Source organism: Penicillium canariense (assembly GCF_028826845.1).
Source record: "Penicillium canariense strain IBT 26290 chromosome Unknown utg000006l_segment0_segment0, whole genome shotgun sequence".
NCBI classification, from domain to species: Eukaryota; Fungi; Ascomycota; class Eurotiomycetes; order Eurotiales; family Aspergillaceae; genus Penicillium; species Penicillium canariense.
The window spans coordinates 2,006,450-2,021,378 of record NW_026622733.1 but is presented as its reverse complement, the minus strand read 5'-3'; the positions used below and the strand labels follow the sequence as shown (position 1 = coordinate 2,021,378).

Genomic DNA, 14,929 nt, shown 5'->3' with positions numbered 1-14,929 from the left:
TCATAAGATATCAACAAGCTCTGGCAACAACCCAGCAGCTCCTCCGGAGGGGGTTATCACAATGTCCCAATCTTGCGGCAATGAGCGCACTTTACGCGATTACGGGGACTATATCATCGATATAGGCAGTACTTCGTCGTGGCAGCACAGCCTGTCGTGACTCCGAAACATCCGTGGCCCAGTCATCGAAAGACCTATCAATAATCCTGACAGCTGATGGCTCCGGCTTCTGGATACGAACAAGCAAAAGAAAGTAGTCCTCAACCGGCAACAAGTTCAGCAGAAATCTGTTGGACCGCCATCCTAAAGCACACACCAGAGCTCCAGCAACCGCATCGAGGATGAAGTGGTTGGCTGTGGCCACAATAGCGACTAGAATAATGAATGGGTAGAGGAAGCCGAGCACCAGGAGGACCATTCTGCGCCAGGACGGTAAACGAAGCCCGATACCCCATCCTAGGCGAGCGCGAAAGGTACGTCGATGGTGCGGTGGGAGAGGGATAGTCATGATGGTAAGCCCAATCATGAGGGAATACCCAAAGTGCAAAGATGGCATTGCCGCTGAGAACAAAGTCAGACGAGGAAACCCACACTTGTTGGGAAAGCCACGCGCTGTACTTACCATATTGGTTGCAGAAACGGTTATCTGTCCACACACTCCCCGCTCCATTGGCACCATGCACAGTATCTGTAAAGCCATAGCTGCGAGCTAGCTCTCCCTCAGGGCCCTCGACATTGGGGTCGCTGAGCAACCGAGGTGGCATGCATGGCCAGAAGGTGAACACCACAAATGCGAGCAGGTTGCAAATGGCCAGTGTGCGTCGCCGTGCCTGGTACAAGAGCGGGCCGGCGGGAGATTCACTCACTGTGCCTCGAGGCTTTCCGGGCTGAGGCTCGTTGATCCGATTGCGAGTGATGGTATAGTAATATAACCACACCAGGAACGCGATGGTGCCCGGAATATGAATGAAAGAATAGATACAGTTGATCCACGTCATAACTGAAGGGTGTCGAAGGAAGAAACGCTGAATCCACACTTCCCAAAAGATTCCCAGTCTCTCCTCCATTTCAATCAGTTGTAGAGCATGGCTTCTGGCGACATCGACGGTGCGTTCCTGGAGAGTCACCGCGGTGAACGCACGGCCGAGCTGGTATGTCTACATGCATGATCAAGATATCAGAGATAGAACTGAATGATTGATATGTTGCCTCGCAGCTGGCGACAACTTACCCAATATACCAGAGCCCAGTACCAACATTCCGCCAGGAATGGCAGCCTTCGAAGCAGACGACTGAGGAGCCTATCTTGGAACACCGCGGTATTGGGAGAGGATACCGTCAAGGACATGCCCAAGATTCCAACCTGTCGCTTGTGCCATCGGTCGTCGGATGTTTGCGGCCGCGGGGAGCAGGAGCCAGCGCTTAGAAGGCTATCCTTGGGCGTTGGGCTCGAATATCCCGACTGGAGTGAATCCGGCGAGTCCGCTCGCAGGGGTTCGGAGGACGGTCGACGGATATGCGTTCGCGGAAAAGCTGTCTTCGTGGCCCTATTGATCCATGTACCTCCAAACAGGAGAATAACGACCGCCAAGGGCTCGAGAACGGCACCAGCCCCCATGACGAGCTTCACTAGCCGGCCAACGTGAATTCAACTCTTGATAGAGGCCGCGGAAGAAGGGAAAAGAAAGCAAATGGGGATATTATACGAATGACCTCGCGTCACCGTAGGAATAGCACTGACGAAAGGGAAGAGACTAGGCCGGGCGAAACTAAAAGCCTAACCGCGACACGAAATTCTGGGAATCGGCCTCGGCGAGGAACAAAGCACCAAGGGCGGTTGCCAGGGACTGAGTTCCGCCCATGGCTTCCCCGTTGCTGGCCATGGGTCCGCCGTGGTTGGTCCCTGGGGTATATAGGCATAGCAAAAGGCAAGCACAGCCGGCGAACGGAGACTCCCTGAACAAGGAAGCTGGGATTAACGGGACAGAGAGCGGATGTCGGAAGTCCCGGATGCCGAGTCGACGAGCTGGCCGGCGCTTAAGGAGGCCGAACTTGAATCACGATCAAATTGACTGCATGACCGACAATAGGGCAACTTGCCAAGACGATGGGGCTGGCTTGGATTGGCACAGCGTCGAAGGAAAGTGTCGCGTGCGCGCCGCGTACTCGTTTTCGCTTAGCCCTACTATGCACGCTGTACAGTATATTCTTCGTATACAGCGGGTGCTTTCACTATTGGCGGTTTTCATTCTCATATGACTACTAGCTAGCAAGCAGAACATGAGAATAATGAACCAAGAATATGTACATAAAAATATGGAAGAGGTGGATCAAACCAGCCATGCGCATTGGCCCGTACGAACTGCCCAGTCGATCGTCTTGGAGTGGGGTGAGTGGGCTGTGATGGCTGGCCTAGGCTTGAAATGTCTCGGGTTGCCCCCAAATTGATCCTGTTAGGATTATGTATAAATATTCGTCGGCGAACTAACTTGTGTTGCACGACTGTTAATCAATCAGCTCCCAGGTGAAAGCTAACTAGTTCGCCGTCTCATGTGCATTGTTATCCCCCACCGTCACCAGATCTCAACGGATGAGTTTGATTTTTCTCCATCGGTAGTGAGAACTACCTAATTCATTTTGGATCTACCACCGTGTTACTCAGCGGAACTGACTAGCATCCAAGGACGCGGGGTCGGGCATGTTGATACGCGGTGAGATTTCTTGGCACCCGGGCCTGGTCTGTCTTGGGGATTGGCGTTAAGCAAACGTGGATTGGGATTCAGACAATAATGCACGCTACATTCCATATCGAGGAGATCTGCCTGTAACTCCGAGAACCATCCGGGCTTGTAGGTCCTCATGGCGAAGGACAAGATGGACGCTCAAGCTCGGAGATCAGAACGCCGAAAGCTATGCCTATCGGACCCGGACCCCCTCCACATTGTCCTCCTGCCACCATGAACAATTTAATTTGCACTTGGAATGCAACCAAGCTCAAATAGCTCTGTCAGCCATTCGTGTGGCCCCTTCCGATGTCATGCTGGGTACGCGGTCCTTGGGCCAAGGTAACTCTGCGGGGTGAAGTAACTTTGACGTCAACCCTGACGCCATCGTATAACCGAGCTCCGACTTAAGTAACAATTTATACAAACAGGATATGGAGGAATCTCAGTCTCAGCCTTCTTAATACAGCCCGCACGGCTTTCTCTGATAGTGCTTCCTCAAGATTTCAACCATTATCTTCATAGATCCACTATCACTCCATTCTACCTCGTATCGCTTACTTAAATCGTCCACAATCTGAACTTTAAATCAACCACGATGATCGGCATCAGACCTTTCGTTACAACTGCGTCGAAGCAGCTAATTCACCGTGCCAGGCCCCTAGCCGCCACGGTCGCCGCGTCTAAGCAAACAAGAGATCTGTCAACGAGCTCACCGGCCCAAGGTCCGATTCTGTTACAAGACGAGAATGGGTTCGGTTTCGCGAGATCAAACCCTCGGCAAGGAAAGCCCAGAAGCAGTGGTGTAACGGAGATTCGAGGCCCGTATTACTCGGTATGAATGGCCACCGACAGATCGAATCCCAGCTCAAACTAGTCCAGGTAATGGGAAAGCGATACCTCGCAGATGTTCTGGAAACGTAGGACATGTTTGATCTATACCAAGGTCCCTTTGGCCACCTTTTAACAAATTTATCACAGGATGGGAAATCATGTAGATGGACTGAAATTCGCGGGAGGTTAGCCATGTTCGCCTGTTTTGAATGCAAAGACAGTCCATAACTGGTATCCTGCCTAGGTTCCTTCTCGCTCTTCCAGGAGAAGCCACTACGCGAACTGATTGACCTTGCTCATGAGCATGGTGTATATGTTTCAACGGTATGTTGCGGAAACCAGAAAGTCTGTACCTGCCAGGCTGACGGATGTACCTTTTTTGCTAGGGTGGATGGGCTGAGCACCTGCTTACACATCCCGATCCGAATACCGTGTTTGACCGGTATCTGACGAAGTGCAAGGACTTGGGGTATATTTGGTTTCCAGCCTCAAAGGGCAAATCTATTTCCATGGCTGACAGTATACCTACAGATTCGACGTCATCGAGCTATCCTCAGGCTTCCTGTCTTTCCCAGAAAACGACTGGCTCCGGCTAATCGACAAAGTCCACTCATACAAACTCGAACCAAAACCCGAGCTGGGAATCCAATTCGGCGCGGGCGGTGACACCTCTGCCGCCGGACTCGAGGCGATAGGCACTTCAGACCCGGGAAAACTGGTGAACCTGGGCCGCAAGTTTCTCGATGCTGGTGTGAAGCGGCTGATGATCGAATCGGAGGGCATTACAGAGAATGTCAATTCGTGGCGGACAGATGTAGTATCGAGGATCATGAAGGAGCTCCCCCTGAGCGCGTCATGTTTGAGGCGGCTGACCCCAAGGTGTTTGATTGGTATATCCGCGAATTTGGCATCGATGTCAATTTGTTCGTAGATCATAGCCAAATCGTGCAGTTGACGTGTCTGCGGTCTGGTATCTGGGGCACTGCTGATACATGGGGAAAAATCGTGACATTCCGGCCGGAGTAAAGCGTCAGATGCTATCACAGTCTGTGTGTCTTGTGGATGTTGAGTGCTTATACAGAAGTACCTCAAAAGTTTGAGACTGCCGAACCATATCGCAAATGAACATTTTGGATACTGCCTTCCGGGCTGTAGTAAAAGGCCCTTTAGAGGATAAATAGAAAGACGGTAAAAAGGCCCTGAGGAATGGAGTTCCAACGAAACAGAACCGAACCATCTAATTCTGGACTTTTTTCACTGGTTTCAAACTCTCGAGATGTCCCTATTATCCCCTGGGACGTTGAATACTTCGTCTTGGCATCGCCCGGCGGAATGGGCTTAGTCAGTTTGTAGAGTCCGGGGAAAGCAGCCCGCCCGCACTTCCTACGTTCCGCCGTGAATTCATGCGCCATGCGATTCAGTTGAATGCAGTCTAGCGCTCGATTTCCTTCACGGATCCATCGTCCAATACCCCATCATCCCCGCGCGTTGATGACCCCCGCCACTTGAGACTGCCGCCCGACCCACTAAAACCGGCACGAGCGCCGCGCAGCCTGCCAGCGGGATGCCTCGTGCCAGTACCGCCCCCGGGGCGCGGCTCCGATGTCGCCGCGCCTGTGACAGCTGCAAGCGGCGCAAGCAGAAATGCAATGGCGAGCAGCCCTGCACGATCTGTATCCAGCGGCACAAGGAGCCCGAATGCCATTTCTCCGACCGACCCGCGCGACTGCTCAAACCCGAGGCTAAGGACTCCACTATGCTGCTCAGTGAACGCATAGTGCCTTCGCCGCAGCGCGAGACGGCCATGGACCGTTTGTTGAATTCGCTGGAGGACCGCGGCATGAATTTGGAACAACAAGTCAGGGACGAGAAGGAGGGGACTGCGCCTGTTCCCAAGGTGGCGCGGCTTCTCCGTGATGGACAGGGCAAATTCATGTATATTGGGGATTCGGCGAGCTTGTCCTTCCTACAGAGCGTACGCCGGGTAGTGTCATCGTCTATCGGCCGGTGCGATTTCACCGAGGATAACTCGCGTCACTCCATGCTGGAGGCCTTCCAGAGTAACTCAAGCACCCAACCTGGATCTCTCGTCCCACCGCCCAGTCATGAAGAGGCCCAGCGACTGGCGCGGCAATTCGTGCTCGCGACAAGCCCTTTGTTAGACTTGTTTGACCTCGAGGAGTTCCATCCGCGTCTGGCCAATTGGGTGGGCAATCCGTCCGGCGACGAAGATACTGTCAGCTCTATCTTCTATCTCGTCCTCGCGATTGGTGCGCAGGTCTCCAATATCAATCAAACCCTGGCCGAACAGTACTTTAGCAGTGGTCGCCAATTAGCCTTTTCGGCGTTTCAAGAAACCCCCAGCATCCACACAATTCAATCGTACATTTTGGTATCGATGTACATGCTGGGCGCATGCAGGCGCAACGGCGCATTCATGAACCTCGGCATCGCCTTGAGAGCCGCTTATGCGGTCGGCATTCACCGCAAAGACGCAAATGCGCTCTTCTGTGGGCGGGAGCGAAGGGCGAGGGAACGTGTATGGAAGAGTCTACGGATGATGGATTTGTTTCTCAGCGCATCCTTAGGCCGTCCTCCAGCAACTTCGGACTACGACTATGATATTCGGGACAGTGCTCTTGTATCCGGAGACCACCAGCATAACCTGACCTCTGAGCAGCAGGTTTCGGGGGCTGTCATATCGCTGTGTCGCATCTTCGAGCGCATCTTGACAGATGTCTATATGAAGCAAGTTATATCGATCAACGTGGCCGAAGCTATCTCCGACCAACACCGCACTTGGGTCCGTAGTCTGCCTACAGCTCTCAAGGCGCAGACAGAGCGACCAGACAACAAGACCATGGAAGATAGCCTAGCTGCGGCTCACGTCTTCGGGTCGTACTATTGGTCGATCATCCTCCTCACACGACCCTTTCTCGTCTATCTCGTGGCTCAATACGTGAAAAGCAAAGCAGACCCTTGTCCTTCGGCCGATCTGCGTAACAGCAGCTCCCGCGTCTCCCTTTTCGCCGATGCATGCGTCCACTCTGCCATACGCGGTTTAGACGTGGTCGACGACCTCGCCCGGTTCGCTTCTCTCCCGCGCCGTCTCCCATTCCTGATCAATTCGGCCTTTAACTCGGCCGTCGTTCTCGGTGCTGTCTTCTTCGCTGATTACGATACTCGTTATCCGCTAGAAGCGGGCCTGACCAAAGCAGAAAACTTCCTCGGCTTATTCGTCCCCCACGATCCTCATGCATGCCGTTTCCTTCAGATCGTCAAATACCTCCGCGGCGCTGTAGCGGAGTATGTCCAGCGGCGCAACCGCCAGTGGATGGAGCGCCGCAGCAGGCAAGTCGACCAGCTCTTCGGTCAGGTCGGCGGTGGCTCTGATCCTGCGGACCCCCTCGCTACCCGTGAACTTCCTCCACCCACCCCGTCTGGCCAATCCCAGCAACCCCCCGCCGTACCTCCGCCAACCGAGCCCGGTAAATTGCCCGGAACTACACCTTCCTCCTTGTTTGCTACACAGCCAGCGGGGTCAGCGGGCTTCCAGCCACCTGGCACGGAGGCCTGGGACACCCTCTCGTACGGACCCGACGAGACGCCTTTGTCCTATGATGCTGCCATCTCGGCGCTCACAACGTCGGGCATTCCAGTTGGCTGCTCTCCAGGCGGCACCATTCCATCTGGACAGCCACCACTCTCTAGTGGTCCGTCGCCACTCTCAGATATGATATTTCCCGAAAACGGTTTGCTGTACATGGCCGAGGACCTGCCAGTCTTCGGGATTTGGGATGAAGATTGATTTTCATGGGCTCCATACCCAGCATTGATTGGCAGTGTGGCCCTTTCCCCTTCTCTGTCTCTGTTTGGCCCTGATAGATCTGTAATTAATAGCGGGGTGCACCGGCGCAAACTCGATTGGACATTTCGGCGCTTGGATATCTTTGTCTTTTTCTTTTTGGAAAATGGGGAGGGGGGAATGTATGTATGATGTGACGATTTTCATGGATGTCTAGCGGGATATGGATATCTTCTTCAAACCCGTCCGGCTGCGAACCAGCCAGTAACTCCTGACACTTGAACTGTCTATCATTTCATACCGTAGGAGCGGCCAATTCAATTCAAACCTATCTTAATTAAACCTGCGTTCTGTATTTCGTGGATACGGACGGAGTCCTTTTAGAAGCCTGCCAGCAGCACTCGTGTTCTACAACGTATACATACAGTCATTGAGATACGCATTGAACATCAGCATATATGTACCACACATTTTCCATGTGCATTTACATCTGCGAGGGAAAGGCAATAAGAAAGAGCTATGGGAAATGCTACCAGCATATTACCTGTATGAGAGAGTATGAGATATGAGACAGCAGAGAGATAGAAAGGAGAAAGAGAAAGCAAAAGAACAAGGGAAACCGAGCACGGCTATTCAAGCAAGAAATGAAAAGGAACTGAGAGAGAGAGAGAGAGAGAGAGAGAGAGACATCCAGTGGCAATAAAGCATGACCATTAACGGAATCATGTGGCGAGAGACTCGAGAACAGCAAAATGCAGAGGACATGACGAAAATGTATCCAGTCAGGGGAGGGTGCATGGGGAGGATCGCGAGGAAGAAGACGACTCAGAGTAAAAAAGAAAAGGAAATCAAGAAAGAGGGATTCGATGACGGCTCGCTAAGTGGAGGAGTTTTTCAAAGGAGCCAGACTTCTGGCAATCGCATACGACGTACGCGCTGTTAGAACGAAAGACGAGACGGTGACTGGGATAGACAACGCCATGGAGGGTTTTGGTATGGTACGGTATGGTATGTACGCAAGTCAATTCCAAGAGCGCAAGATCGAGGATGAAAAGGACAAGCTGAAATATGTAAAACTCCGACCCCGGCGGACACAAAATTTGCAGGGCATAACAAACAGGAGAAGTTTGCCTATTGTCAATACCAGGATGGCAGGCAGAGACAAAATTATATATGCCAGCTAGGAAGGCGCGAGATAGAGAGGGAAGCCATCTTAAAAGCCGAAGGGGTTGTTGGGCGCTGAGTGGGGAACAGGTTAGTTATTCCGATCCATCGTGACCTTAGAATGTTCGACCGTGGGGGAAGGAAGCACTTACTAGCTTGGGACAAGTTGGCCCGCATTCCCGTCGGCTGTGGGGCAATCTTCGGCGCATTTGGCTTGACGCCAAATCTGATGGATGGAGGCGGGCCAGTCTTCTGGGGTGACAGAGGAGTGGCGGTCGGCTGCTGGGGAATTGGCGGCACGGGGGGTAGAGAAGTGACCGAGTATGAGTTGGTGACGAAGCCGTTGACACCAGTCTGCTGGGGCTGTAATGCAGGGGGCAGCACTGAGTTGATGCCAGTCTGCATCGGCTGCTGGGGTGGTGCGAATCCACCAAAGCCTGTAGGTTGGGGAGCCATGCCCTGGAAGCCTGGCTGGCCGTTGGGGAAAGGCTGCTGCTGCTGCTGTTGCTGCTGTTGCTGCTGCTGAATGCCGAATTGTGACTGGGGAGTAAATCCAGTCGGCTGAGGCATCATTACTCCATTCTGGTACTGGTTCGGTCCCATGAACCCAGTCGCTTGCGGCTGCATCTGAGCCTGTAGGTGCTGCTGGTTCAGCTCAGTCAAACTCTGGCCAGGTGGAGCAGGGCCAGGCTGCGGAACTGCCGTCAGCTGAGGCTGCAGTGGAGGAGGGCCAAAGGCATTCTGCTGCTGCGAGAAATTCTGTGGAGCCGATAACGGACGCTGCGGAGGAGGTGGGAGAAGCGAGTTCTGGGCCATGTTCTGTGGAGGCTGAGGGCGCTGTCTGGCCTGTGCCTGGAATCCAGTCTGCTGGGGGCTGAATCCTTGAGCCTGCTGCTGTTGCTGCTGATGCTGACCAATTTGTGCGATTTGGGTAAAGAAGCTTGGCGTGGCACCTGTCTGCTGGGGCTGCTGCACTGGTGGACTCTGCACAGCAGTCTGCTGTGGTTGAAGAGTAGGTATACTTGACACCGACGGGGTAGAAGTTGGTTGCGCGGGAGTTGGCTGCAGAGGGGCCTGGAGAATGGACAGGTCCGCCACGGCACCTGTGAGCTGCTTTGGAATCGATGCGCGAGTCGCTGGTGGTGAAGCGGCGCCAGAGGGTGGGGGCGACGCTGTGGTCTCTTTGGGCTTCTTCACCTCCCATGCATCATCATCAAATCCGCGGGAAACGGGCTTCTCCGGCACAGAAGGAGCTGGAGGAGTTGCCGCCCGCTCCTCGGGTTGAGGCTTTGACCCATTTGCCTGTTCAAACGCCTTGGGATCAACGACATCACCAGCTTGCACAGCCGGGGTTGGTCTCCCTTTGCGGGTGTTGTTACGCAGCATACCACCAGGCCCTGCAAAGAGCCCACCTTCCTCGCCATTGCCAATGACTTCCTCTCCGCCGAAACTCACGTTGCGAAGCTTGGATTTAGAACCAGTGCGGCCGAGCGTAGTGTCCAGGTGGCGCATGACTCGTAAAATATCACCCTCCTTCAAACCTAAGGTGCGGAGAGTCTCAGGAGAAATATCAGGCAAGACAGACTCATCCATAGAATCCTTGAGGAAGTTCTGCGCATAGCGCTCGCATTGGTGTGGGCCCACGCCAGCCTTCAAGAAAAAGTCGAACCAATCATACTCGGGGCGCTGCACCGTAGCACCTGCAGAACCTCGCTTGGCCTCGGATACGCCACGAGCTCGAATGTTCGAGAGCGGCTTGTCTTCGTCAAGAGAAACCCCGGCAACCCTCTCCACATACTCCAGATCTTCGACGGACATCTTCGCGACAGGAACGGCGATCTTAATACCGTTGACCTTGTGAAGTTGAATCTTGCCGTCCAGCAATCCGATATACTGTGCCTCCACCGTAAAAGCCTTGGTTCGATCCGTCCACTTCCTCACTTTACTGGGATCCGGCTCTGGGAAGCTTCGTTAGTGGCTGTCACAAATTTAGGGAAATAACCACAGTCTCAATTTACTCACTTGACTTGGACTTGCTGTCGCGCTTGCTATCACGTTTGTGGCGCTGCAAGGGGACCCGTGTGTCAATATACAATGGGAGCACACGTTGGGGGGTAGTGTCATCGCCTTCTTCTTACCTCACTAGAATCCATCGAATCGGTCCTGGACTTGCCCATTGCAGCTTTGGCAAGCCGAGCTTCCTCCAAACGGTTCTTCTCCACAGTCGACATGGCCGAATCCACACCAGGAGTGGGTTGGCTGGTCACAAATCCGGTGATCTCGACGTAGCTACTAGGAACGACGCCCTCCTTGCCGTTCTTCAAGCGCCGGACCATCCACCATTCCTCGGCCTTGGTATCATCAACAATGATAACTTCGTCACCCACCGCCACTGTCACTTCATCGTCACCCTGAGCCATGAAATCATATAATATCTGGCCCTTCTTCTGACCACCGCCACCTTCGCCAGCTGCAATAACCTCCCGCAGCCCTTCGGCTCGGTAGGCCCCAGCAATCTCACCAAGAGCAGCCACAATCTCTTGAGCGGTGTCCTTGGCTCCCGCATGGAAATCTATGCTCTTGCTGGGTCGAACAAGGTCAACGAAAACATGCTTGCCTTCAATTGAGTAATGGGTGAGCTTCTCCGCAGTCCACTCCTGCTGACGGTCGTCGCCTTCGGGAGAGATGAAGATAATTCCAGTGGCCATGTTAATACCCAATGTTGTCGGCATCTTCTTCCGTTTTCCCATCACTTCGACCATCTCATTAATGTTGTAGATGTGGTAGCCAGAAGGCGACCGCGGCGTCATCTCGCCAGCTCGGTTGTACGGAGGGGATTCTTTCACATAAGGCCGACTGTGGCCTCCCATGGCAGGAGCTGGCTGCCGGGGGCGAGGCGGAGGTGGAGACGGGTCGGGATCATATTGGGGCATTGGCGGAGTGAACTGTTCAGATGGCGGTCGACGCGGAAGGGCAGGTGGAGGGGATTCTTCGCGGTCGTCTATTTGGTCATGGGGAGGCCGAGAGGGGAGCTGCGGTGGCGGCAGCTCCTCTCGTGTAGGTTCGGATGGCGCGCGGGGATGCGCGTGCTGTTGATGGATGATATTCGCAATTGCGGCCGCGGCGGGGTTCTGCATCGGGTCTATGGGAGACGGAGATGGGGTCTCCTCATATTCTTCTGGAGCGGCTTGCGTCGGTCTTGCAGGGGGGAATGGTGCTGCAGGTTCGGCGGCGGGAGCTGGAGGCGACACAACGGCGGCATCTGCGGTTGGAGCAACATCTTCCACAATTTCAATGTAGTTCGCCGGCGCAAATCCAAAGTCTGAGTTGACTCCGACCAAAGTCCAATCCGGATCTGAAATGTCGTACACCAGTATCTCAGCGTCTTCCGAAAACGAAACCTCCTCGTCTGTCTGCCGTGTGTAGTCAAAAAGAGCCTTGGCCTGGTGTACGGGTTGCGCCTGTTTATTGCGGGTCGAAAGTCAGCATCAATTCAATTCCGCATGCCTCCAAGCGCCCGGCGCAGTCAATGCGCGGAGCGGACCACGCGGCCTACGCATTTTCCCGCTGGCAGGCTCGAAGGAGGGTTTCCATGAAGCACAGTATCCATCCGGGGGATTGCTCACCTCCTCGACGTAGTTGTTCGGGATTAAACCCTCCGGTTCATCCTCGTCATCCCGTTCTGCCTTCTTCTTGGCTTTCCACCAATCATCCTCGCTGTTCTTCTCCAAGACGTACAGCATATCACCCTCTCGGATTCCCAGTTCGCCCTCTCCCTGAGGCTGGTAATCATACACGGCCGAATAGACCCCGAGGAAACCCATGATTAAAGCGAGGCCTCGAATTCACTGGTTCTGTGTCTCACGATGTTGACAAATTCCCAGCGCTGCTAGTGGCAGCGGCGTAGAGGAGGGCCAGCTCGGAATTGATCGGTCGAGTTGAGGCGGTTGTTCGGAGAGGAAGCCGCGCGGTACTGCTGGCCGTTGCCGGGGGTCAGCCTTGGCTTGGCAGCGAGTCCTCGGTGTTGCGGGCAAGGGGGGGGGGGAGGGTGGCCAGCGAAAGCGGGACACGTTGGGGGGGGGGAAGGCCACCGATTGAAAAAGGACCGAGCCAGAGGCGGGCAAGGAAGGGAGTGTGCAGTGGAAGAAGGTTGGTTTGGGATCAGGAGGAGTAGGAAGGTGGGCCGGGCGATCGCTAGGAGTTCACGGTCACGTTCCTTACGTAGTGCTGCGGCCGTTCCAACAACCTCCCCTCTGTTGACTGTCTCGCTTCTCTACAATCTCTTGCTCGGTCGGCCTTTTCTCTCTCGCTCATTCAGATTGTTTCTCGCGCAACTCCTCACCATGACTTTCCTCCCTGACTGTCCTTCAAGTGCTTCTCCCGATGCCCCCACTCGGCTCCCGGCAAACTGGGGCAACTGACGTCTTTGGGCATGAAGCTAACCGGCCGTTCCTGGCGCTGCCCGGAGCCAACCAGTGGCGCCCAGGCCCGCGTGCTTTCTTGACAGTTCACCCGATTATCTATAGGCACGTAGATCTATGGGTCTAGCTGTTAGAATATTCTGCAAAATGAAATAAAATGAGATATTAGATATCAGCGCCAAATGAATCGATCGATTTTCTACTGTACAAGACCTCCCCTCTCATAGCTCATCTTTGAAGGTTTCCTCGCTGCCTGCGGAGTCCTCCGGTTCTTCCTCAGAAGTCTGCCGGCGCCGTTTCGAATCCTCCGCTGCTTCAGACTCGGCCTGCTTGGGCTCCGAGGTCCCGGCATCATCGGTATCGGCTGAAGGGGCAGTCTCGTCCTTCCCCTTGGAGTGCTGTTTCTGTTGCGGGGAAGACGACTTAGCATCTTCCTCGTTCTCATCTTCATCCCCCTTATCAACCACACCCTGGAACTTAATGACGCCGTTGCTCTCCACCACTTCCAAGGTCCAATCTTTGCCCTCCGCGAGCTTATCGAGCCGTTTCTTCATATCCTCGAGCCTCTCCGGGTCGATATCGTACTTCTTCATCGCTTGCTTGGACATGTGCCGCACCTCACCGTTCTCGCTCCGGGCAACAATTTCCACTCGCTCTTCGCCCGAGGAGACCACCCGACCCTTCTCAATCTCCTTGCCGGCCATCCCTACCAGCTGCTGGCCACCAACGACAATCCCCCCGACGGTCTGCACCTCAGTGGGGGCAGCGGCAGCATCGGCCAATTGATGGGCCAGGTACCACTCCTTGACAGCCTCCCATTCTGGAACGTCCTCGGGCATCAAGATCTCGCGACATTTGATGTTATGCACCTCGTCTTGCTGCGGCGGCAGGAAAGCAACGTCGTCGCAAAGACGCGGGGTGTAGATAACCATCAAGTAGGAGCAGGTCGTCAGTTCTTTGATCCAGCCGATCTGGTCCGTTGACTGTGGGTGGCAGTGGAACTGGACCTCAACCTTGCGTTCGCGGCCAGTCAGATCACACTTGGTGCCACCGCGTAGATGCTGCACTAAGTAGCGGGAACCACCCTTGGAGCGGAGTTCCGCCACCTCGGTCTGGGCCGTGTGCGTTTGCTTCTTGTCCTCTTTCGCGTCCTCGCTCGTGTCTTCGCGGAATCGACCTAGGATGAACGAATGTGTGTTGGGATCTTCCACGGGCGGGTAGTGGGGGATCCCACTGCCAGCGGGACGAGCATGGAACTGCTTGATCTGCTTTCGGTAGCAAAAGGAGTATGACCACCAGCCGGAGAAATAGTACATGCACTGGCCCTCCATCTCACGGAGAAGTTCAAGGCCACGATCGGTGGCACGAGCTAGTTCCTTCTGTTCATCTGTTTCGTCCGCTGGGTTGCCGGTCGTCCCATTGGCATCGTCCTTGGTCACGCGAGGTATCTGGCAGAGGAGCCGCCGGTCGTCTAGAATCATTTCTTCATAGTCGTATGCAGATAGGGTGACATCTTCGCTTCCTTGTGTAGTACCATCGACATGATGCTTTCCCGTATACACTTGGGGGTTGTTCTGCTGCTCGGTGCTCGACTGGTCGGCTTCGGGGGTGGCGTGTGTTCGAAGCAGCTCTTCGGCCTGGGAATCCAGGATGTATTCTTCAGGAAAAAGCACTTGATACTATGCGCACGAAAATGGTTAGTCCGTGCGACAATTCAAGTCAGGATTGGTTGCGCAGGTTCCTTGACATACCTGTGGATAGGCCAGCAGATCATCGTGGATATTGAAGGGCTTCTTGCCCGCCCAGGCGCCGGATGCAGCGCACCCTAGGACGAGCCATGGTGCAAGGCCGCTCCACCTCGACCGACCCATCTTGCTAGTAATCCGTGCTGGTGCAGTAATCCGGGAACGCCGTGGGTTGGGGGGGAAGGATATGGGGTAGTAGGATATTCGCGCTGGCGCTTTCCCGCGGTGTTTTCACAG

General features: G+C 54.5%; 5 protein-coding genes across 5 annotated transcripts; 2 read left to right on the top strand and 3 right to left on the bottom strand.

The window, feature by feature from the left end:
* Positions 1–91: 91 nt before the first annotated feature.
* Positions 92–1,618, bottom strand: N7482_008695 (phosphatase PAP2 family protein; the record flags this gene model as incomplete). Its single annotated transcript, XM_056690819.1, has 3 exons — positions 92–561; positions 623–1,157; positions 1,232–1,618. 3 exons carry the CDS (start codon positions 1,616–1,618, stop codon positions 92–94), a joined length of 1,392 nt encoding a protein of 463 aa, XP_056540584.1.
* A 1,703-nt stretch (positions 1,619–3,321) lies between these two features.
* On the top strand, positions 3,322–4,583 carry N7482_008694 (phosphosulfolactate synthase; the record flags this gene model as incomplete). The annotated part of the gene is given in 5 exon segments (XM_056690818.1): positions 3,322–3,558; positions 3,822–3,881; positions 3,944–4,026; positions 4,089–4,358; positions 4,370–4,583. The coding sequence occupies 5 exon segments, from the start codon at positions 3,322–3,324 to the stop codon at positions 4,581–4,583; spliced, it is 864 nt and encodes a 287-aa protein (XP_056540583.1).
* A 538-nt stretch (positions 4,584–5,121) lies between these two features.
* N7482_008693 (putative C6 transcription factor) lies at positions 5,122–7,365 on the top strand (the record flags this gene model as incomplete). The annotated part of the gene is made up of 1 exon (XM_056690817.1): positions 5,122–7,365. The coding sequence occupies one exon, from the start codon at positions 5,122–5,124 to the stop codon at positions 7,363–7,365; it is 2,244 nt and encodes a 747-aa protein (XP_056540582.1).
* Positions 7,366–8,575: 1,210 nt separating this feature from the next.
* On the bottom strand, positions 8,576–12,350 carry N7482_008692 (cytoskeletal protein-binding protein SLA1; the record flags this gene model as incomplete). The annotated part of the gene is made up of 5 exons (XM_056690816.1): positions 8,576–8,601; positions 8,679–10,484; positions 10,549–10,591; positions 10,665–11,987; positions 12,153–12,350. 5 exons carry the CDS (start codon positions 12,348–12,350, stop codon positions 8,576–8,578), a joined length of 3,396 nt encoding a protein of 1,131 aa, XP_056540581.1.
* An 818-nt stretch (positions 12,351–13,168) lies between these two features.
* Positions 13,169–14,818, bottom strand: N7482_008691 (PRKCSH domain-containing protein; the record flags this gene model as incomplete). Its single annotated transcript, XM_056690815.1, has 2 exons — positions 13,169–14,626; positions 14,699–14,818. The coding sequence occupies 2 exons, from the start codon at positions 14,816–14,818 to the stop codon at positions 13,169–13,171; spliced, it is 1,578 nt and encodes a 525-aa protein (XP_056540580.1).
* Between the last annotated feature and the right edge of the window lie 111 nt (positions 14,819–14,929).